Below are 25753 nucleotides of genomic sequence, written 5' to 3'. Positions count from 1 at the left end.
CAATTCTAGAGGAACTGAATTATAGGGCCTGCATTCCATTACAGGGTAGTTTTTGACAGTTAGTATTAAATTGTATTGATCTTTCTGATCCTTCAGGGTTATGAAAATGTTTGTTGTCAATGAAAGAATTCATTCACTGATTATATCATAATTTTTCTGTTAAGTTAAAGAAAGAGTTTTTTGTTGGATACACAGCTTATCACTTATTTATAACTTAAAAAGGATGAATTCACCTGAATTTTAAATGATCGAGCTCCGAAGATCTTTCCGTTATCCACAAATATCAAAGAAAAAAAAACTTATAAAAAATTCTGTCAAAACAAAAATTTTTAATTTATTCCTTTTTTTCAAGTATTCTTTAAAGGGTCGCTTAAAAATTTTTTTGGCTATAATAATTAGAAAACTTCCCATCATGTTCATTCAATTTATTCTTTCAATTAAAACAGATGGGAAAAAAATGTTAGAGCTTTTATTATTTCACTAATGAACACAATCTTAGACTTCACTCAAAAGATAAAAGGGAATTTTTAATGCTGTTTTTGGAGAAATCAATACAATTATAGCATTGATTGGTCCCTGGTGTTTTCTTGTTCTCAATCCTCCAAATGTATGAACACAAAAACCATGGAGAAAATGGCTGATCAAATCTTTAATTATCGAGAGAGAAAATAACAATTTGAATGCAAAATTGTGCAGAAGATATAATGGCAATATTGAGGATTGTCTACCAGTATTTTTTGTGTTAAAACACTACATGACGGCAATTAACTTTCTAAATTTTTTGTCTCACAGTTTAAATTTCTAAAATGTTTTGATGAAAATTTACATGGAATTTTTTTTTATTTCTCTTTTTTTTAAATTTTGTTTTTGTTCTTGATTTTTGTTGGTGAGGTTGGGTTGTAATTTGGTAAAGTACATTTTTCTCATTAACCTTTTGTCTGAATCAATTAAATTTTGCTTTAAAAAATTCAAAACATCTCATTTACATTATTTAATTGTAATAATTCTCTTTAATATAATATATATGTACTATATACATGCAATAAAAATTAAAGTGTATATTGTTATTGTTCCTCGAATATTAAAATCTGATCTTCTAACCCCATGTTTATAAAATTTTACAATAGTGTAGTCTTAGATGACAGTCACACCTCAAATAGACACCGCCACTAAACCACGCAAATTTTTGGCGGACTTATGATCAAGAATTTATCATTTGAAATTAATTTCAGCCTTTTTACTCAGATGTTTGCACTTTTTATGAATTTTAATATTGTTTTTTTTTTTTTAAATTATTTTTTAAATTTACAATAAATATTTTTATTTTTATTTTTTGATTTTTGTTTTTGGATCAATTGCCTATAATAAATTAAACTGCAATGCATTAACATACTTATTCGTCATCAATAAAACAAAACTTACCGAGTTCTAGTGCATGAACTTGATATAATCCAATCCACAACAGACAAATTATCCATTGTCCAGTCTCCCAACTCACTTTTAATTTCACCCAATTCTGAGAGATCCTCATGGTTCCAAATAATTTCTATGTTTTCATGAGGTTCCAGAAGATGTAAACACACAAGTTTTAGCACCCCATGTACTGGAATGTCAGACTGACTGCGAAAAAATCTCTCCAGTAATTTTTATCAGTGGTCTGCCTTTTTCTCTCCTCTCCAACTTAAGTTTAAAGTGTTTTGTTTACAAAACCATGTGGTCCACTCCTAATCCAACACCTTTAATCAGTCAGAAGCGCTTCCTCAAATACACTAAAATCAATATCCATTCAAAAACTGTGTCAGGATAGGTAATTAAGCCTAGTTTGTCCTAGATCCACAAGGAAATTCTAAATCTTCCTAAACTATTACAGTCCCGATCCTGTCATATGCCAATTGCTCCAGAGCCTGACAAAGCAGCATGCTTCCATTGCCCTCACTATCAACATACAGTGATATTTAGTTCATTATGAGAAATCGGGATCAATCCATTCACAGACTGAGGGGGTGGCAGGATGGTCTGTTAGCCTTGCGTACAGTGCTGAGGCCTCAGGTTAGGTTTGTTGTGGGGGTAAGTTGTTATATCTGCCAATATCAATTACACATAATCATTGATGTCATTATAACTCTATTAGATATGATTGAATTATGGTAATGAAAATTAAAGAACATCAAAAGCAGGTTTCACACATTTCTGGACAGGTAATTTGTGAGGTAGCATAACAGTTGTTAAATGAACACTTTGGTGAAATTAATACATATGTTCAGGTGAAAAACAATTTCTGGCTGTCTTTTGCAGTGTTTTATTTTTTTTTTAAGTTATTTTAAAAAAAATAATTTTTAAAATATTGATTTTAAGAAAAATGGAATCCAGAATGCCATTGCAATATATACAAAAGCAATTAGAGCTACTGAGCTGATGCATTACCATAATGATATTTTCACCTGATGCTATAGATATGAAGACAGTGAAAGCTGCTTTGTGCACATATGGCACACTTCAAAAAAAAAAATCAATGGTATACAGAGAATACATAGAAGGCATGGAGCAGCTTGCAATCTTCACAAGATCTCTAGACATTTAGGACTACTTCCCAATGGTTGACCTTTCCACCTGAACATGTAAATTGATTTGTAGAGGACAAAATTAACTTTAATGCTCCAGTAAATAAACTGTCAACAGTGTCTCATGGAGGAAGGCTCTTTTTCTTATATTCAAATAACAGTCAGTTTTTCAAGACTAGATAATTTATTATATTTTTCCAGAGGGTTTCTTAAACCTTTTTTCTGGAAATACATGCCTCGTGGAAAAGGGAAAATTAAATATCTCATATTAATTAAATGAGAAAGATAAACGTATACTTTTCATTTTTAGCCTTTATCATGCATGTTATAAAGTTATTTATATAATAAACATGAATTTTTAGTTGTTTTTTTTTTTATTTTATCCCTGACTGAGAATTTTTTTAAAAAAATTCTGGTTTAAAAATAAATAATTTTTTTTTTATTCTTTGCAATACCTTCCCTGATCAATAAATAAAAATTATAATGTAACTTTGTTTGAAAAGCTGAAACTTGTTGAAAATAATTGATCAGGACAACACAGGACAAAGAGAATTGACAATACAAGCTGTCGAGATGGTTCGAATCTTTTGAAAATTGAAACAAGTAGAGTTCCAATAGCCAACTCGTCAGGAACTCTTTCACTATGTACTCTCAATTGTAGATCTTCAAGAAATAAATCAGTATCCATAAATGATTACATTCAGTCAAATAACATCGATCTCATGGTGCTGACTGAAACATGGCTAGGATCAGACACAGATAACGCCATTTTGTCTGAACTAACACCAAACGGATATCATTTCATAAATAAACCAAGGGTAGATCGAAGGGGTGGAGGCCTGGCGATTATTCACGAAAAACGGGTTAGTGTGAAACCTGCAAACAAAGATGCCAAATACACTCATTTTGAACATCTAGAGTGCTCTGTTGGAGTCAAAAACAACTTTATTCGCATCGCTGTTATATATCGCCCACCACCATCTAAATCAAATAAATTCAAGAATTCCGTTTTCTTTGAAGAATGGACCAACTATCTGGACAGTCTCGTGTTAATCCCTGGTGAATTACTTATCACAGGTGATCTAAATTTCCATCTTGATGATCCCAATGACAAAGATGCTAGAACATTTACAGAGTTGCTAACAGAACATGGATTAAAGCAGCATATTTCCGATGCAACACATCGTCTTGGTCATACGTTAGATGTGTTGATAACCAGAGAAGATAGTTCTATATTACAGGGAACGCCATTTGTAGCAGATCCTGGTATATGTGACAACAATGGAAACAGAAGTGGTGACCACCTGCAATTCGCACTTTACTGCGTCTGTCCAAAGCTCCGAGAGAGAGAAGAACGGTAACCTTTCGGAAAATTCATGACATCAACATAGACAATTTCAGAAACGATCTTGATTTTTCAAACGTGACTTACAAGGAAGCATCTGTTGAAAAGCTTATCATTCACTACAACAGAGTTCTTACTGCTACCATTGATGTTCATGCCCCTCTGAAATCAAAGGAGATTGTTATACGACCGAATACTCCTTGGTTTACGGATGATCTTTATTCTGCTAAGAGAGATCGCCGAAGGGCTGAACGAACTATGAGACGAACTAACCTAGCAGTCCACAAGGACATTTTCAATCAGAAATGTATGCAGGTTACAAAACTCATACAACACTGTAAAAGTCAGTTTTATATAAACAAAATTCAGGAAATAGGCAGCGACTCGAAACAGCTTTTTAAACTTACCAACAGTCTCATGGGAAACACAAATTTATCAGTCCTGCCAGAACATGACAGCGAAATCGATCTCGCATCCAAATTTGGTGAATTTTTTATCGGTAAAATCCAGAAAATCAGAGAAAACCTTTGCTCCTTGACCAAGTCTCCTACTATGGAAGTTGTCCTTCGAGCTGACATCAAGTTTGATGGCATTCCTCTGGAAGCGTTTGAACCAGTGTCGATTGCTGAGGTATGTGACATTATCGGCGATGCACCAACGAAGTCTTGCGAGCTAGATCCAATACCCACAAATGTTTTGAAACAATGTTTGGAGAGTCTTTTGCCAATCATCACTGAAATTATCAACAAATCCTTCTCAGAAGCGTCAGTACCATTGGATTTCAAAAAGGCCATAGTACGTCCATTGATTAAGCGCCAAGGACTTGACAAAGATGAATTCAAAAATTACAGACCTGTTTCAAATTTGCCTTTTTTATCTAAAGTATTAGAAAAAGCGGTGGCATCTCGACTCGAAAAACACCTATACGCTTACCAGCTTCATGATAACGTGCAGTCGGCCTACCGAAGTAGTCACTCTACAGAAACTGCCCTGCTACGGGTGCACCATGATATTACCTCTGCACTGGATAAGAATTCATGCGTTGCTCTCGTAATGCTAGATCTCTCGGCTGCATTCGATGTGATTGATCATGATATACTAATCAGTCGCATCGAATACGCGTTTGGTATCACAGGATCGGCGCTTTCATGGATAAAGTCTTATTTATCTGGTCGAAGTCAACAAATTGCTGTAGGTTCGACATTCTCGAGAGAGTTCTTACTCCAGTTTGGTGTACCACAAGGGTCTGTTTTAGGACCTCGTCTATATTGTATGTTCTCCAAACCCATCGGAGAAATTTGCCGGAGACATAACATGTATTACCACTGTTATGCTGACGACACACAGGTTTACCTGATTATTAACCCGAAGGACAGTTGGGACGACATTGCGAATAGACTTGAACGGTGTCTGTCTGATATACAAGACTGGATGCAAAACAACATCCTTAAGTTAAACCAGGATAAGACTGAACTCATCATCTTTACACCGAAACGTATGGCAAATGAATTTACAGGACGTAAACTCGCTTTTGGTGGATCAGTCATCAGTAATGCTTCCTGTGTCAAAAATCTCGGGGTATTTTTCGACAGCAAATTAAGCATGGACTGTCAAATCAATTCGGTTACAAGATCCTGTTATTTCCATCTCCGTAACATCGGTAGAATAAGATCACTCATAACAGAGGATGCTTGCAGGACACTTGTTAGATCTTTAGTGACATCTAGACTTGATTATGGCAATGCACTATTGTTTGGCCTCAATGCCACATCCTTGCAAAAGTTGCAGAAAGTTCAGAACACTGCAGCCAGACTGGTGACACGTTTGAGAAAACATGAACATATAACACCAATTCTCATAACTCTTCACTGGCTACCTGTGGCATACCGTGCACAATATAAAATTCTGTTGTACACTTTCAAGGCCTTACAGAAGCTAGCCCCGAAATACATCCAGGAACTTGTTCAGGTCTATCGCCCACAACGTTCACTACGGTCTGGGGATTCACTGAGCCTTGTCAAACCACGCACTCGAAGTAAGATGTATGGAGATAGAAGGTTTGATGTATCTTCAGCCACCCTGTGGAACTGCCTCCCGCTGGATCTTAGGAAAGAACAGTCACTTGAAGTTTTTAAAAGAAATCTAAAAACACATCTTTTTAGACTCGCCTTTAGTTTATAAGGCTCTAGTCACAATGGAGCATCCAGTTGGTTTTATAAAAAAAAAAAAAAAAAAAAAAAAAAAAAAAAAAAATGCCCTATGATTTTACCTTTTTGCTATTTTATATTGTACCCGTCCTTTGTTTTATATTGTAATTGTTTTCTACGTGTAAAGCGCTTTAGGGTAATTCCATAATTATATAGGGCGCTATATAAAAGTAGAATAATAAAATAATAATCAGGCAATAACATATCTACCTTGACAACTTCATCAACCAATTTGCCTTGTCCCCATTCCTGTTACATCTTAACTCAATGAAAAAATCTCCAAACCATCAAAATATACAGATCAATGTAATATCTCTCTATAAAATTATTTCATGCTTATATATGAATCTGTATTACTTTTAAAATCTGTAATTTTTTTTTTTACATCCTCCCCCTCTCTCCTTGAAGAACTCAAGTACCAGTATGAAAACAGGCCATCAACTATAACTGTAAATAGACATATCAGCTGTAACTGACAGTGTGATTTTTGTCCTGGAGGGTGAAATTTATGGCCAGATTGCTTCACTTTCAGTGTGTATCCAGATCTGACATGTCATAATGCTCTCACTTTGTGACCCACTTACATATCTTCATGCCCTGGGGTCCAGCTCATCACAGGAATATCAACACCCAACCCAGGAGCTGCATGTACAGATTGTAACAAGTGATTAACATTACAGTCCTAACCTTGAAATTCATGTAACAGCCAGTGGAGAAACCAAATGAAAATAACTGTAATCTGCTAAGAAGACCTGTTAAAAGTTATCATGATGAAATGGTAACAATTCTGCAACAAGTGATATACAGAGCAATAACTCCATAATATGTGAAAACCTAAGCCCCTTTCACTGTTTTTAAATACAAGTATTCATGATGACAGAATAAAACTGTGTAATAATACAAACCAAAAATGTGAGATAAAGGGCACTAACTCTGTAGCATGATCAGTTATAATGGGCCCTGGTTTCACTGCATGTAAATACTTGTAAGATCTCATGAAGACAGAGTACAACACATAAATGTGATATAAAGGGCAATAACTCTATAATACCTTCAGAATAATTTTGATGCTTCTTAATATTTAAGGCTCTATCTCTGCAAAGCTAAGATAACCAATGGCAGAATGGTTGGTTGATGGTGAGGTGTTCATTTTTAGAAATTTTTGCATTTCAGTGCATATCTCAAAGCCTTGGAATCTTGAATATTTTGGATATGTTGAAGTTACTTAGAAGTCCTAACCACTTTTTCTTATGCATTTTCTTATGCATAACTTGAACCTTAGGGTATCTGAAAGGGTTTATATTTTCCTACCCAGGTTCCAGATAATTAAGTTTGAATATATTTTACTGGATGTACTGCATATTTGTGAATTACAGACACTTTTTATTCTGCAAATGGTGGTTATGTGGAAAGGATCTACATAGCCTTTTTCCACTGACAAGTTTGAAGGGTCTATCCACAGGAAAAGCTGCTATATGGACACAAATACCTTGATCCACAAACCAGCTAGACAGAAACATCAGCATCTCATTTTATCACACTTTGAAATGAACCTAAGTGAAACTTTTTTTTCATATATGTGCCTTGATTATTGCAGATAAGAGTTTTCATGAATTTCTAATAGATTCAATTTTGAAAAAAAATCTTATCAAATTAAAAAGCATACAAAAAAATCTCTGTAGCCCCATAAAGGTAATCTCCTTCAATCTTCAAACAGAAATTCTCCTCAATACCTATGAATTGAAGTGACATTACAATAATCCATCCTGTATACAAAGAAAATAAAGAACCTAGATCAAAGGTAACTTTTCACAGAGAAACAAACTGTGAACAGCCATGTTCTTCTGGAGGTTGAAGTCCATGACACAAACATCAGAAGACCCTAATAACTATGTAGAACAAACAAACCACTGGTCTTTAAGTTTTTGTCATTACTTTTTGAAGACTGCAGGCAACACAAGGCCTCTCATCAAAGGTCTTGTTTTTCTGTCAGAAAACAGTTGACCTTATTTGACCCCTGAGTGTACCTTTATACAGACATGGGCAGTCTCCCTAGCTGTCGTCTACTGACTATACCCCCAGAGGGGAGACTGGATATATCACTATCCAACCAATCTAGGAGAATCCGAGATGGACACTATTAATATCAGCAATAAAAAGGGCATTAACAATAAATTCATTGACCAATTACAGATCAAATGAAATAAAAACAAAGCCCTTGTGAACAATGTCACTTCATTATGAGGATCAGAACTAGAAGTCTCTGATGAGACTGTAGCTTTACTGGTTTTGTACTAAAAACAAAGGAAGAGAAAAGTATCACTTGGACTTGAAACTATGTTACAGTAATAAATAGAATATTAGGATCCTTAGTTAAGTTTCTCTTTGTGGCAAGGTTTTCTTGCCATCAAATTAAGACTGAAAGGAAAGTAGCTTTTGCAAGAATTTCCCTGAAATTTATATTTTTTGGTAACCATGGCAACACCGTTCATCCAAGTTACCAGTATATTGATATCACACCAAAATCGTAGGAGTAGCTTTTTGAAATTTGTTTACAGACAGACAGCTAAACAGACAGATGTACAAAGGACACCTTACAATCACATAAGTCCTTCTGCTCTCTGATCAATAGAAATGAAATTTTTTTTTCTTTTCTCTATGTGCCTCACATTTCAAAAGCAATAACATTGGATCAAATCTGAATCTGCATTTTAGACAAAGGCAGACTTCTAGAAATTTGCAAAAGCATACTGCAACCTATATTTGACATCCTAGACTACCTTTTTCACAAGCCACGATACATTTTTGAGAAAAAAAATACTTGACCTCCTAAACACTGTTAAACAAACCCCAAAACTTGCCCCAAATGAATTGTGAAAAACAGAAACAATCCCATGATATTCAATATTCCCAATACAATCTCCCTCTCTGGAGGATGTATCCCTCAGCCCCGGGTAAACTGGGTCTCATCACACATCCTCATTCTGCCATCACTGTTTGTGGCCAAGTTTGTCACATTCTGTTCCCTCTACAAACATTCACTTTTTACCACACATTTGAAGATAAAAAATCACTTACACTTAATTCTTGTTTGGACCAACAGAAGTCTTAGTCTCAGATAAAGTGCAAAGAGAGGTCTCCGCAGCATACCCCCGCTACCCTGTATCTGTTAATCCTCATCTCGTAAACTTATATACAACAGATGACATCTTGGCATTACTTCTTTCTCTGAAGTTCAAAGAAAATCAAGTCCAGCTTATGAATCTTTTATCAATTATTTGGGACAGACATATATTTGGCCTAAATAAGTCAAAGGTTTATGTTACGTTTTTCTATGATTAAAACGTTTCTGAATTTACTTAAATTTTATACAATATGACAAATGCAAGTTAACAGAAAGGGGAATTAGTTCAGACACAGATTAATCAGAGATCATTAATTATCATTATTTCTTAATGTGCACTGCACTTTATGATATATCCACATTACAGTGTTTTATAGGTATTCTGTGGTCTATTGGTGACACTGAGGCTACGGAATGACTTCCTGTCCTAGACTCGGGAAGCTGTGACCAGGCATACATAATACCTGTCAATGTCAAATGTCCACATGTGCCATTTTTAAAATCATTTAAAGGCATATTTCAGCTCCTCTTTACGCCTTTACAGCTCTACAAAAGAGCTCCGATTGCTAATTAAACAGACCCAAAAGAAAACTTATGATAAGGGCAGATTATAATTCTGATAAAGCTCATCAATACAGACCTCCAATACGCAGATGTATTGGTTAGGGGCCAATCACCAATCGATCATCACAAGATTAGATCCAAAAAATGATCTCAGAGACATAGGTTAATGGACATAACTGTAAATTTCTCGAAGACTCCATGTAGCGTTTTTTGGCGACAGTGTGGCGTTAGGGCGACACAGAACAACAATCCGCAGTGTTGGGTAGACTGATGAAGGCCTGTGATTCCAGTCTGATCAGTAATGGATAGGCCTTGTTTACTGTTATGATATATAGAGCAAAGAAAGGTCTGTATGCTATCAAAATTACCTGAAATACAGACATTAGAAACAAAAGGAGGCTTACAATTCAATACTGATCAAAGGAAGGTAGAACGAGGAATTGATACTAGAATTTCAGGCCTTTGCTCCAGGCTGTTATTTAAAGCTACAGTGAATCACCCGGTAATTCTATATATCCGAATCAAGACTTACAAAGAAAGCATTTAAATGAAAAACATTGTTTACCAGTAAATAAAACAGAGTCCCTGACTCTGCTTGCTTCATTTAGTGACTGACAAAGCTGGGTTACACAGTGCCGGCTAAGGATTTGAAAGTATCAGCAAAAGAAATCGGATGGCTCTCTTCTTCATTATGTTACATAAACATGGATGATTAATCTGAACCACACAGGTTTACATGCAAAGTCATGATCTCTCTGGTTTATCCAGGTAAAAAGAAAATCCTTATTCAATCAATGTCATAAACTCTGAATTTTACAAATGACATTGTAGCTAGCTTTCCTCCAAACCATCCAAATTACCAAGAAAGTTTTGAGCATTTATGTAATATTCCCACCAACTAATATCATATTCTAGATAAAAAGTACTTTACATATACATATATTGATAAATAAGCATCTTGACTTTATTGACATAACAGTAATACATAGTTCAACAAGCATTGCATTTACTTAGAAGGCCTTGAGGTTTCAGTTTACGGATATTAGTTGTGCATTTTTCAATTTGTCTAAGCACCACTTAGACAATTTAATTACTAAACATCAAATTTAAACAGACTCTGTTAAGCTGTTACAGCAAAAATGTCTATATATTCCAATTAAATATATATTTTTAATTGATCATCTCAAACTGACCGCTACCTAAAAGTGCCATGATTTATGAGTCAAAAGCATACTCAGACCAACTGTCTAGCAGTTTATATATTAATTAGTACTGTAGCAGAAAAAGATTTTTTGTGAAACATTTTGAAGGTCATTCAAATCAAATGCATACAAAATTAGTGGCATACCGGTAAGTTATTTTAGAAAGTCACAGTATTCTAAAACGAGACCTTGAAATTTTTGAGTGTTTGACATCTTAACATTTAGAAATTGCTCTGTTTTATTACATTTCCTAATAAATAAGATGAGATACCAGTATATATATATATCAACATGTAAATTTTATGTGACTTCGAAATAAAATATGTTACAATTTACATATATCTGACACAAAAAATTTGAAAAGGATGTGCCAATTGAAATCAAAAATAGCTGGAATGACATACCTCCTAAAGTTCAAATGTTAATCAATGTACTTATATACACTTAGTGTACATAATTTCAATAATGGCATGAGACAGTGAAACTACATAGTGGCAGATGTTCATTGGTCACATGTACTGGTATTAGTTCCAGCAGATAGTTTAACAGAGAGAGGAGAACTAACATTGTAAAAACAGTGTAGTCTTCATTCATCTGATCCCGTCAAGTCACGCAGAAGAATCACAAATAAAATCTTGATATGGGCACAGGCCATATTACTTGCATCAATGGCTACTTCAAGCTAATTAGCTGACTGAGTTTGAATATAAGGATGACTTCATTATAGCCATTTGTGGACGACATCTAAAGTTGTCATCTAGCAGCACATGATGCTAGAAGCACAATCAGTTACAAAATTTCCCGTTTGATGCTCCTTGTAACAATGTAATGACAATGTGTGTTAGTCATTCTAATTGTAAAATCATCTTTATCCTCGAATCTGTGATTACGGAGTACACTTATTTATGCAGCATTGACCCTGAGCAGTTTAAAATGATCTAAAAATGTGTTCTGATTTCTGTTGTTACCATAATTGGACTCAAATTCTGGTTGTCCATGGCAATCAGCGACAATTCCTAGCAGCCATTACGTGGTACCCGCTGTGTGATGTCATGGTGATGTATGGAAATGCTGGAGGACACTCAACTGCACAAAGGGATTCCCCTGAAAAAATGCAGCATTTAACAATAACCATGGTCATGCTGGAACCAATGGGACAAGTTTCACTTTTTATTTCACCCTCCGGCTGGTGTCAATTAATGAAATACGCACAACTGCAATTCCTGAAGCCTAAACCATGTATAATTTTACATGATTATTCAGATTTGAATTCTTTGCCAGATTTATGCATTTCATTACTTTAAATTCTCAATAAAGTTGTCTTTATTTAGCAAGATTTCTATATTTAAATCTTTTTTCCTCCATGAAATCTTCAGAAAAGGTACTGATGCTTTACCAATGTTGCTTTTGCTGCTTGCCAGGTTCCATTATGCAGCACAATTAAATGACCAGTTCATATACACCCTTTTTACAGAATTACATAAAAATCACACTTGTTTAACATATTCAACTAAATTAAGGCATCTTTACTAACTTATTTACTTAAAAAGTAAACCTTTCTAGAATTTCTAGCACTATATACTGTATAACCTTACTTTTGCTTAAGTTCCAGGTACACTGTACTTTATTATTTTCATATGATATAATAATAAGTTTTCAAAATAATACTTAGATTATGTTGGCTTTTAAATGCTTCAAATCTAAGTACAGCTTTGAGCCAAATATCCGTAAAAAGTGTAATTTCTCTCTAAGTAAATGATCAAAACTTTTAGTTTTGTATCATTATGTACCTTTTTGTGACAACTTTACTATATGTGAAAATTGGAAAAAGTTAAATATAGGAAGCATATTAAACTTTTTTAATATATTAAAATATCCAAAATTTATCCATGTCAATTTGGTAATATCATATTATAGGCCCTATATGGTTTCTTTTTATACAAAAAGAAAAACATTCAATCTCTTGAATTACAAGTTAGGATCGCATGAGGAAACAGTAATTTTTGTGTTAATGTCCAAAAAAGGGACCTTGAGTTGCCTCTAATATTATACAGTATAACATGCACTTAGTGATGTTGTCAAATATGCTTAAAATTTCATTAATTCTTAAATACAAGAAATGTGAGAAGAATCCTACCTTAATTGAATGATTGACTGATTGTATGTTGTTTAACATCCCTCTCGAGAATTTTTCACTCATATGGAGACACAACCACTTGCCGGTGGACAGCTATAAATTTGTCCAATACTAGTACTCGGCACTTGAGCAGTGAGGTATCTTTTTCATGCCAGCAACTACTGTGACACAGAATCATTTATACCATCCCAGTGGCTTAATTGTTTTACTGTATAGAGTACCACATGGAAGACTTTAAATCGCAGGAAATTAGAGAAAATGGATAAAATTTTTCTGCCAGACAATAGAAAATTTGCTTAAAGTGATATCTGTGGTTTTTAATATCAAAGATGATAATTTGTGTTTCCAAAAAAGGGCAGTTACATACAGTAAAACACGCTTATAGAAAACACGCTTATAATGATTTGTTGCTTAATTATAACAAAGTGATTTTTATTTCCCAGAGCTTTGACAGATATTGTAAACATATTGGATACACCCAGTAACCAATTATGCTTTTAATGAAACAAAATCATCCATCCTTGGCATTTTGTTATAACATTGTTTTATATAGTGTTCTTTTGGTTGTACTTTGTAAACTGACTGTCTGGAAACAAATACCGGTACACATGCAGGTACTAAAATTTTATTGGACAAATAAACCATGTACTTTTTTTTTTATTTGTAGCTTCTAATATCTCCTATAACTCAAATAGGTCTGTGGAAAACCAAAATCTCAAAAACTTAAACTCATAAAGTCTAGCTTGTATATTTTGATTAGTTCTTGACATGGAAAGAAACTAAAACATCCATATGTTCCTTGGTCTGCAGATGTAGGGTTAGGTTAATCCCAATTTTGATATAGCACAATAAACATATCTATACAAATACAAAGAGTAGGAGGACAGAGCTGATTGTGATCAGACAGACCATTTTCTAGTAAAAACAAACAACCATGTCCAACATCAGTCATCCATTGACCACTAAATGAAACACAGGCCACTCTAAGTCACATATGATGGCCCCCAATGTAAACTAATTTTCCTTGACATTGTTCCCTTGTGGCTTAGCGTCCAATGAAAGTCCATCTAAAATTTACATATATTGGAATTTATATAAAAGAGCTGGGAGTAAATCAGTGCTGGTAAATGTCCAATTGTCATTTATCCAGGAGGGATATTCCTGACACAGACTCCTTCTGTTTCCAGTTTATTGGGTTCTGGCACACAGTAAAGCGTATTGGAATACACCAGCCCGCAAAATTAGAATTTAGTAGAAATTATTTCATTTGACAAATATTCAATGTGCCAGACCCCTTGCCTGGGTCATGAATTTCAATACTTTGTATTTGGTCTGCGAAGCTATTTTTATGCAACTCAAATTCACTGACAATATCCAGACTAAATTCTTTCTTCCTCCTTCAATCATCTTGTATCTTCACCTTAGAACCTGCAGTGCATAAATTGGTGATATTTTATTTTCTTAGGCTTAATTACCCACACTTCAAAAAGCTCCTGCACTGATGGTGCATGGCTTGATAACAAAAAGCTGAGTATCAAATGTGACAAGTTTTGAGTTGTGTTTATTCTCAGACTAGTTAGAGAGAATTTTATTGAAAATCATTTCTGGAATCTGTTAAAACTTGCTAAATTACTTCATGTGAAAAAGGTGAGATTGAAAATACCAAGTGCATGTACCGTAGTTTCAATGCAAAACTAGAATAGGAACGCCCTGCCCAAGGTTCATTAATGATATAAAAATAAAAATTTGTATAGGTGTATGAAATACGTTTGATGAAAATGAAAAAGTTTCTTTAAAACAAGTTTTATGCACAATATATAATAAAGTTAAAGGTCATTACAAAGGTCAAAGTGAAACCAGAAGTCTCTGTCGAGACTGTAGCTCTACTGGTTTGATTGAACAGGAAACAAGGTGGGGAGTATTTATATGTCTGACATTCTGAAATTAAATTTCATAAAAAGATAATAACATGATATTTCTAATTAATTAAATTAAGTATCTTTGTATAAGCTACTTATGTACCAAGTCTTACTGAAATCGAACTAAAACTTCATTAAGAAAAATAGCATTTTGGAAGAATTTCTCAGAAAATTCTATTTTTAGTAACCATGGCAACACCGTTCATCGAAATCAAAAACCGATGCACTTTTCTATGTATCTAAGTGTAGTGTACTTGTGTGCCAAGTAATATTGAAATTAGACCAAAACTGTAGAAGGAGTAGCATTTTAAAGGAATTTCTCAGAAAATTCTATTTTTAGTAACCATGGCAACACCGTTCATTGAAATAAAAAACCGATGCACTATTTTATGTATCTTAGTGTAGTCTACTCATGTGCCAAGTAATATTGAAATCAGACCAAAACTGTAGAAGGAGTAGCGTTTTAAAGAAATTTCTCAGAAAATTCTATTTTTAGTAACCATGGCAACACCGTTCATCGAAATCAAAAACCGATGCACTATTCTATGTATCTAAAGTGTATATGTGCCAAGTAATATTGAAATTAGACCAAAACTGTAGAAGGAGTAGCATTTTAAAGGAATTTCTCAGAAAATTCTATTTTTAGTAACCATGGCAACACCGTTCATCGAAATCAAAAACGGATGCACTATTCTATGTATCTAAGTGTAGTCTACTTGTGTGCCAAGTTATATTGAAATCAGACTAAAATTGTAGGAGGAGTAGCGTTTTGAAAAATTGTTTACAGACAGACCGACAGACAGACAGACAGACGGACGGACGCCGGACGCATTACTATCGCATAAGCTCTTCTGGTCTCTGACCAGTAGAGCTAAAAATTATCAGAATTGATGAATTATCACCAAATTATGTAACAGAACATATGATTTTACTAGTACATGAAAATATATAGAGTAGTTTCTTTAAAATCAAGCTGGATGCAACTTCAAGAAAAATCAGGTCAAGTTCAAAAGGAAAGGTCAAGGTTAAACCATTTTGATGTAGTTCAAAAGCACTCACCAAAATGTATCAGCATATAAGTTAAATCAAAAATATCATGATTAATTTCTTGAATGTGTGCAAAACACACTTGAATTAAGTGAAGTCAAGGTCAATGGAAAGGTCAGGGTAAAAAATATTGATACAATTCAATATACCTTTGACCTTTTTATCTCAAGCTCAATAGTGGCTTTTTAAGGCCATATGAGGTGATATTAAATTCATGGAATAAAGCCAAAAGAAAATTTATCATCTGGAAACTAGCTGTTTTTGCAATGTATGATTATTTTTTTTTACCTACACCTTTGACCTTTTGATTTCATGATTAAAAGGGTCTTCTTTAGACTGTCAGGAGGGTGTCTTCCCACTTAGCCAAAATTCTGAAAATGTTACAGGTGACTGGTTTTGGCTGATATTAATTACAGGTGACCTATAGTCTGTTGATTAACCACAAGAAAAAGGTTAAAATTTACTTATTAAATGCTTACATTGCAATGAATGGTAACTGAAATTAATATTTGAAATTATATACATGTATTTTAGATCTTTTTTTTTAATTTTGAATAAATTAATGCCATTTTTTCTAAATTCTTTTATTTAAATTAATTATTAAAAATGAAATAAAAGAAATATTTCTTAACTTTTTTTAATTTGTAGATGGTAAACGATTTGTATTCTTTTTTTATTTTCTATATTGTGAATTTTTTTAAATTTGATTTTTTAAAATTTTGTAAAAAATTTTAAGTGCCAATTTTATCATACTTTGTATCACAGATAGTTTAAAAATACATGTGAATGAAAGGTACGGTATTATAAATGTCTTTAAAATCTTGAATCTAATATGTACTGTAATCATGTGTTTAAACTTAAATGCAAATAATTTATTAAAATTAAATATCACATTAATGGAAAAACATGAAAAAGATGACGGATAAATTGATATGTAAATCGTTTATTTTCAAATAAACTTTTTAGAAATAAATATGCTTATATTAAAATATTTTGTTTGAAAAATATGTTAAAGCAAGATATTCTCTAATAGATACTCTATTTTATTATTCAAACATTTTTTTGTTCATTAAGAATTGGTTTGAACATATTTTATTGAATAAATACTGTACAATTGGTTTGAAAACAAGTTCTAACAACTTACGAGGTTCTCGCCATAAAATCCTACAACTGTCAGTATTTATACATGGGAAGAAGAAAAAAAATCTATTGATATAAGAATTAAATATAAGTTTTGCATGGACACTTTATGTATTTCTAGTAAACTATATAAATCAGATTATATTATATTTTTACCATCAATTAATTTTTTTATAGTACATGTATACAGTCATGTAATTCCTATGTAGTACAAATATTTCTGCAAAAGAACCTAAACTCAATTCTTTTTCTTTTCATTCTGAGTATATATCTCTTTATCGAAAAGATTTAATTGAGTAATGATCCAAATTCATTCAATAATTTTAGTGTATTGTCAAAAAAAAAATATCTGTAAATGGATGATTTAATTTTTTTCCCTCACTTTTCCTCAAGAAAATCGTTGTTTATTTTAAATTCTTTTTACATAAAACTTGATCCTAAGTTTTCCGTTTAAAAATGATTTTGATATAAATTTATCGATATGTATTTTAAAATAATTAATATGTAGAACCTGATTAATTAATAATTTTGTTATAAATCAAGTATTTATGATATGTATTTTGATATTGAACTTATACACCACAGGTAATAAGTACAGGTATTAAGCCTAAAACAGACTATACACAGGTGACCACTCAGGTGTGAATATCCCAATTTTGGCTAGATGGGAATAAGAAATTCAGAATTTTGGCTAAGTGGGAATAAACCGTCAGGAGTTGTGTCAAAAAATATATTTTTGAGATATATTGCTCAGAAATTATGTGCTATACAATATCAGAATAGAGGAATTTGTTACCTTTCCTTTCACATTTTGACCTCAAAATCAACAGGAGTCCTTTACAGGTCATAGGGAAATGTAATATATAAATATATATTTTCACAATGTATAACAAAGGATCTGGGAATTCTATTTGTGATGTATGTTTTTATTTTGACCTTAGACCTTTTGACCTCAAAATCAATAGGGTTCTGCTTTAGACCATACAAAGTTGTGTTAGAAAGTTGGATTGCAATCTCCAAATGCAATTTAATATATCACCCTAAAATGAAATGATAGCATAAGACAGTCTTATATACAGATGGACAGATAGACAAACCCAATGCTAAAAGTTTGGACTAAAAATATATTTAAATAGACCCACCTATGACTTATTGACTTACTTTTTAGTTTTCCCATGACTTTGTTTCTAGGTCCTTCATGCCATGTACATGTAGGACTAGCTTACAATGTTTATCATTGACTAAAAGATACAAAAACAGCAATCATTTGAATCACAAACACATCCTACAATTACAGTTTAAACTTTACTTTGACATTTGCTGGAAACATTCCAATTCATAACAAACATTTATGAAATGGAAAATCACTTTAAACAATATTGTTTGAACATGGTAACCCTTATGTACCATAAATGTTAATTAAAAGTACAAGCATCTAGCATAATCAGTGCCTATCTACATCCTTAGCAGAAGATGATAATTTTTATGTTCTAAAAAACTATGGTATTTAAGAATTTATATCTTTATCATAACTGCCTTTAGCATTTCTGCAAGTTTTTAATATGTTGGATATGTCAGATATCTTCAATGGTTCCCAGGTGTCTAAAAATCATTTGCATTTTTCTATGTGAAGATGGTAGAAAAACAGCAAAAAATGGTAGGTGGAACTCCACAGTGAATAAAATCTTCTGACCTTCAGGGCATGCAAATGATATCACTCCTATTGAGATTGGTAAAATGTCTCCCATGGCTGCCTCTATTTAAAGATGTTCATAAAATGTTTCCTTTTAAGTTTCTTTTCTGAGTAGAACCCTATCATGATCTGCACATCAGGAGTCCCACACAAAATGGAAAGGTGCAATGACATTACATTTCAATAATGATTGTACTTTAAAGCCAATAAAAGCTGATCTATGTAGGGAAATACTCAACCTGTCCACAGATGGTCATAATGACCTTGACCCCATTTTAACCCTATGCGACCCTGATGATGAAGACTGACATTTGTAGTTTAAAGTAAGTTTGTTCTAGGTCAGTAAATGATTTTATAATGCTTTCCATGCTGAATATTTTCTGCCCAACATATGGTAACAATCTGAGCCATGTCATCCTAGCCTTCTCACTGTTGAAAGAAAATCTTAAATAAACAGAGAAGTCACCTGCAGCTTTAAATCAAATGATAATTAAAATCAAAATAATATCACCAAGTCCATTAAAGTGAAATGATTAGATCAAAGAAGAATTTATCCTGAAAGTAATAAGCCACTGACATAGATTTGGCTCATTCCTCTGTTTTCTTCATCTGATTCCAGGGAGTTTGCCTCAGTCCCACTGATATATTTTAATTATTACATCATTACATCCACAATTACAATACAGCCTTGTGTTCCTCCAAATGAAGAGACCCTGCAGTTTAACAGCATTTCAAATAAACTTGGGAATTTCGTAAGTTTTCCGAAATAAACTGTTTACAACATAATAGAATTTAGGTTTTATTGAATTACATCATTATGCAGATGATTGTTTGGGCTTCTGCTAGGATAAATCATTTGTGTGTTTTTAGCAGCTCACTGTGTACTAATCAAAATTCCTGCAGGATTATACCCTGTATTACATAACAAACTCCGGAACTTCAACAGTTAAAAGATCAATGTATTGCCTAGACAACAAAGAACAATATCTTGACATAAGCGCAACTTCATATTTAATTTAAGCTTAAGAATCGACTGATTTTCCTCACTCGTCGAATTGAGACAAATTGAAGCAGCAAAAAGAAGCAGATTGACACTATTTCTCAATGATGGCTCTATGTCATGAATGGCTAGCATTAAAGCAGCTCTTACCCAGTAGCCAGTAATGGAAGACCAAGATTGTCATTAAAGCAAGAAACTGGAGATCCCTGTCATGCATAGTGCATGATTTAGTACCTAAAGCAGAGTAACTATTTCCTGTACTTCTCTAAGACCCAAGAAAAATTGACAATCTTTCAAAAATGTCCTATAAATTTGCCGATATCAAATATCTAGAGCTCTTTATTACCCAGCTCTTATGGTTTTATTATGTATGTATATTAGCCATAAATAACATAATGCGTGTCACATTCAAAGAATTTCCTCCAGTATTTGCAGAAGATGTGGGATATATTTAAATGTCTTGATCTTCACAAGCATTGATTTAAACGTGATGAACACAGAACGAACGAACAGACACTTGCAATTGCCTGCAGCAAGCACAGTTTTCGGAATATTGCTCATTTTGGTAGGAATTAGAACTTTATGAGGATTCTCATCAAAATAGATGGGGATATAATGGGTAGATGAAGCGTGGTCCAAATTCTGGCCAGCGTTGACACTAATCAATGGAGGAAATGTGAGAGTCTGACCAACAGCAGCTCTTCATTACTGTCCACCAGGGAAGAATGTCTTCAGACAGCCTGTGTCAAATTCTGGAATTCAATTAGAACCTTCATTGTCCTAGCCTCAGTCTATCCAAGACTGTCAATAGGAAAATGATCAATGAATTCAAAGGGCTAAGAGGCTAGAGCAAGGCAATATCAAAAGTGATGGTATTTTCGTAATAGATTAATGATTAATTAAATTCCCTGCCAATGGAAAGTATGATCGATGATTTTGGCATTTCTGAGAGAGCTCGGTGCCAAGTCAAGGCTCAAATTGGCAAGGAAAAGTTAAATAGGGAAGAACAGAGGAAAACAAAGGGTAAAATAACACAGTCTGATCTCAGTGAAAAATGATCCAGCAAAATCAAAACTTCTCACAATATTTCACATGATCCATAATTTTCTGCAGCAATATCATCCACAATCTCTCTAAATCTGCTGAGTGGTTGGATTCAGTTTAGAAAAAAAGCAAAAATTTTGAAGTTTTCTCTTGAAAAATGCATAATTGTTTTTCAAATAACTGGAGTTCATTGATTTTGACTAAATACATAAACCAGATCTAGGGAAGTGTCAGGGAATGCCTCTAGTATAACCAAGAGTGCAACAGAGTGCCAACATTAGCACGTCAAATTGGCACAGAGTGGCGGCTCTCTGTGCTCCAGGTCTCCCTTCCTCCAAATAAAAGACATGAAATTTGTATGATATTGCAAGCAGTTATTTATACCACACATTATTCAATATAAAAATACTGAAGATATCTCGCCATTCAGTCGACATTTTGTCTACATCTAACATTAAAAAAACGCTGAGGCGGAAAAACGGTCAGTGAGTTCGCATCAGATGGGGAAGTCACTTCCCCGAAATTACTTCACAAAAACAATACCATTTTTACCAAGTCCTGAAGTTTTATCGGGTTTTTACACTAAATCTTTAATGATGCTGAACAAGAAAGAATTCAATGCTGATGTCAGAATGCAAGAAACCAAGTCATGGTGCTGAGCTTGGAGAGCTTCTTCAGCACATAGATCTGCAACCATAGGGTGCAGCCGACTCTTCTGTGCCAGCAAACGAAATTCTACCCAGGAGAAATTTCCTGAAAAACTTTCTGGATGCAATGAACTTCAAAGAGGGTGAACATGCTTCTGGTAAAGTCGAGCATTATCTGAAAGTCTTTAAATTTTCATGAGTCAGTCTTGGCTGGAAATGATGGCTTGTGCAATTCCAGACAGCCCAACTGCAAATTTAACTAGACAGTTGATTTTTTGGCTTAATGAATATTAATGGAACAATGAGAACATTTGATGACGAATTTGACTTGTCACTATGAAAACATGAAAGGGATTGAACTCATCAAAATTCAAATTCTTGTCAGATTTACCGTTCAAATACATTTGATGTGATTGAAAAATAGGATGATCAATAATTTTATTTCTTTTTAAATCTGTGTTAATGATCTGTAGAAGTACGCAATAAAATGGGGCGACTGTTCAAAGTGAACAATGATTTTCACTGTATGTTGTTTTTCAAGCCTTTACTAATTATGCAAATTTATATGAAAAATCCATCATCTGAGGTATAAGTGGTTTATAATTTTATTAACACAGATTTTTTTTTATGTTCAAGGATGACTGACAAATCAAAATAGTTGAACTTTATTTTAGTGTAAATGTCCAAACATAAAAATTTCTGAAGCATAATTATTAAATTTGCTTTTATTCTTCAATTATGAATTTTTTGCGATACAAATAAAAAAAAATCATTAATTCATTAAAGAAAAAAATTGCTTCTAAATATAAAAGCATACCTAAAGCAGCAATGTTCTTGACTTAAAAACTATGTCTTTAATAATTCAATTCAATTCACATCAAAGGAAGCTAAATCAACTTATTGCTCTCATTGAATAATTGATAGTTCACAAAAACTAAGATGAATTTTCAGTGCTTTCACCAATATGTAGGAATTTTATTAATTACAACCTGGATATGTGATCTAAAGAAATATCTTTGAGGTTACAGAGTTCTTCCTGAATGGCACCCACCAAGAGGTTTCTGAAGTTATCTTGACAGAATTCCTCATCCTATTTAACCAAATTAATTAATGTAATCAAATCCAAGAAATGCAAAGGTCAAGGTGAAGAAAAAAAAGATCAAGATCCTGTAACTGACATATTATTTTATTTCTTAAACTCATACTTATCTAAGGGAGGTGTGATCCTTCATAAATTTCCATACAAATGAGATATCCTGAAATAACAAAATGCAGGGTCAAAAGAAGAAGAAGTGTCAAGGTCACTACTGGTATTTTCTTGGGACACTTTTACTATCAAAATGCATTTGTATTTGAAACAAGAAGAAAAAGGAAGACAGATATATGTACGTTATTGACAAAACCTTCAAACAAATTAACGAAGAGAAAAAATATATATATTCATTACAATTTCGATTTTACCAAGCTGTTTTCCACTTTTAAATAATTCACCATAACTCACATAAAACCACCATAAAACCACGTCTGTCACACCTATGAAATGGTATTAAAAAGTTATCACCCTTTAAAACTCCTTCCAGCTGTGCTGATTGTACTAAATGTCAGCCATCTACCCCCAGAAGACCACATGACTGTCAGATTGCCCCCACACCCAGTAATGTGAGTACAGTACAATCTTCAGGGACCACACAAACTGCTGCAGGTCGGGGGATTTCAACACAGGTAAAACAATCACCTGGTCCAACAGATGGTTGGCTTACACAGAAGTGGGCAGGTTTTCTGTTTACAGAATCTTTGTTATTACCATCAGACAAAATTTACATGTACCATTTGTTGTTTTCTAATTAGCCAAGTTCAATACTAAAAGCTCTCCTCCTTAAATTAGCATAACTACTAGCTGGCATTTGGTGCTTTAATCCATTTCCTTATCAATGACTGAAAATACAAACAAGGATAATGAAACTGTATTTACTCTTTAATTGTTAAATCAAAATGGGATGATGATTATAACATTGTTTGCAATCAATTGTTGAAGACAAATGAGACTGAATCTTCATATTGCAGACCTTGGGCAATATGTATAAAATACAATTTCGAAACATTTGTTGGCCGCATAACATTAACTACACAGGTGTAATATGCATCTAGTGGTGCATTACATAAAAGCAACAGTATTGAAATCCATATTGTCCTCTTAGAAATAAAGAAGAAAATGAAGAAGTCTCTGGCAACTCAAGAGTCAGGCACTTTAACTCTTGAGTAAATGTTACAGAACAGCATTAGAACAATGTGCAGTGCTTCTCCTGCAGAGAAGCTTCTTCTGTCTCAGCAGCCCATTACATGATAGGAGGTTCATCTTAAAATAAACTGTCAGTCTAAAAGCTTTTATACTGGAGTCAACAATAGATACCTGGGGAAGATTTCTTGGTACAGGCAATACTAAATGAAAATAATTTAATAGACACTATCATGACCTCATAGGGATTTATCGTATTTATGTATATTTTTCACAGCTTATGAGCTGAAAATATATTTACTAATGCATGTATAGGTCTTGTTTTACTTCTAAGGTTAAAGTCCCTCCCTCATAAATAATTCTGCTTATGGAGTAGTTTAAATCCAGTAATTCTAAGCACTAAATAGCAATGAGGTGACAAAGTATCAGCAACTATTGTTTCTTTATGATATACTTTATCAATTATTAATTCCAGAACTTTGTGAATGTCAGAGTTATTATTTGAGGTGTTACCAAGAACAATACTCAGCTTCAGAAATGCAAAACATATTCCAAATATGTGACACAGCTTTTTGACATACAATAAAAACACTTGAATTTTCCATTAACCAATGGCATATACAAATTGCTCTAGTCTTTTGAAAATATGAATCCTTAATCACCCAGTATAAAACTCTTCTTATGTTTCCAAAATGGTTCTTAAGTACCATGATCTATAATTAAAGAACTTCCATGGAATCAATATGGGCTGTCCAGAAAAACTATTTCTGTGAGTTCTGAAGTTTTTATGACATCTGTTTAGGAGCATACAATATTGCTTTGTTTTACACAGACCCTCCATTAAACCCTCCCTTGATGTGACCCTGGTTGACAGTTAAAGTCCTGACTCATTCTTCCAAAGATCCCGATAATTTTAAAAATCCAAATGCAACTGACTCAAATATGAACCTACTTCTGCAAGAATGTTCACTTACTGAGTTGAAATCGTGACATATCTGTGATAAGGCTAATTTTCCATTAGCAATGGGATAAAGGTTTTTTTGGTTTTGCAATAACTTTGAGCTGTTAGGGCTACAATAAGATTTGATATGACATTCCCCTTTAGGGTGCACTTACAGATGCACTGGAATGCGCTTTGTGCAATCCATGTGGTGGAATTAAGGGGCTCCTTACATTACACATGGTTAAGTTTATCACTTGAGAGATAAAGTGGGTCATAATATTTCTATTTGTTGTAACTAAAGAGGAAACTGAAGTTTTAGAAATTTAGTCATGATCTATTACTGAAGATAAGCTTACTTCAAACATTTAATGTACTTCAGATCTAAAAGCATAGATGCATTTTTATGAATCAAATTCACACCAAATTTTAAGTGACAAGCAAATGTAACAATTTTATCCTAAAAATTGCCATTTATTATAAGCCTAATTAGTTTATAACATATTTAGAGATAACTAAATATCGTTGACACCATTTTGAATTACTTGACTTTTATTTTCAGGATTGTCAGGGCCATCCCTAAAAATTGTATCAATTTAAAGAGTTGGTCACTAAAAATTCATGACATACATACAATATTTGAAGCCATTTTCAATATTTTTTTGGAAATACATGTAAAAGACAATGACTAATTTTTTGTTTTTACACAATAAAACAAAACTGAAGGGTGTGATTACTTCAATGTATTACTCTTTTGTATAATTAATTCTCTTCATCATTCTTAAATTCACTTTTTAAAATATCAAGTATAGTGTTTAAAATATTGCAGCTGCTTTGGAAATACCACACCTAACAAACATATTGCAACACAATCAGCATTTGTATCTGATATGTAATGTATTACATGTAAACAAATCTGATACATTGTTACATATAGATTTGACTTG

At 33.2% G+C, this 25753-nt stretch overlaps 1 protein-coding gene across 3 annotated transcripts in view; it reads right to left on the bottom strand.

Moving 5' to 3' along the window:
- The window catches only part of LOC134272014 (discoidin domain-containing receptor 2-like), an 88488-nt gene that overhangs the window by 59505 nt on the left and 3230 nt on the right, over nt 1-25753 (bottom strand). For all 3 annotated transcript variants that reach the window (XM_062754248.1, XM_062754249.1, XM_062754250.1), the window contains exons 2-3: nt 11972-12107; nt 1423-2081 (exon numbers count right to left, since the gene is read on the bottom strand). In XM_062754248.1, the coding sequence (XP_062610232.1) occupies nt 1423-1531 (109 nt within the window). In that variant the 5' untranslated portion in view covers nt 1532-2081; nt 11972-12107. The remainder of the gene's footprint in view (nt 1-1422; nt 2082-11971; nt 12108-25753) is intronic.

Source organism: Saccostrea cucullata, unplaced genomic scaffold (genome assembly GCF_032062105.1).
Source record: "Saccostrea cucullata isolate Sc308-1 unplaced genomic scaffold, CSIRO_AGI_Scuc_v1 ctg602, whole genome shotgun sequence".
NCBI classification, from domain to species: Eukaryota; Metazoa; Mollusca; class Bivalvia; order Ostreida; family Ostreidae; genus Saccostrea; species Saccostrea cuccullata.
Note: the sequence above shows the minus strand (reverse complement) of the source record. Positions and strands in the feature narration are given on the sequence as shown.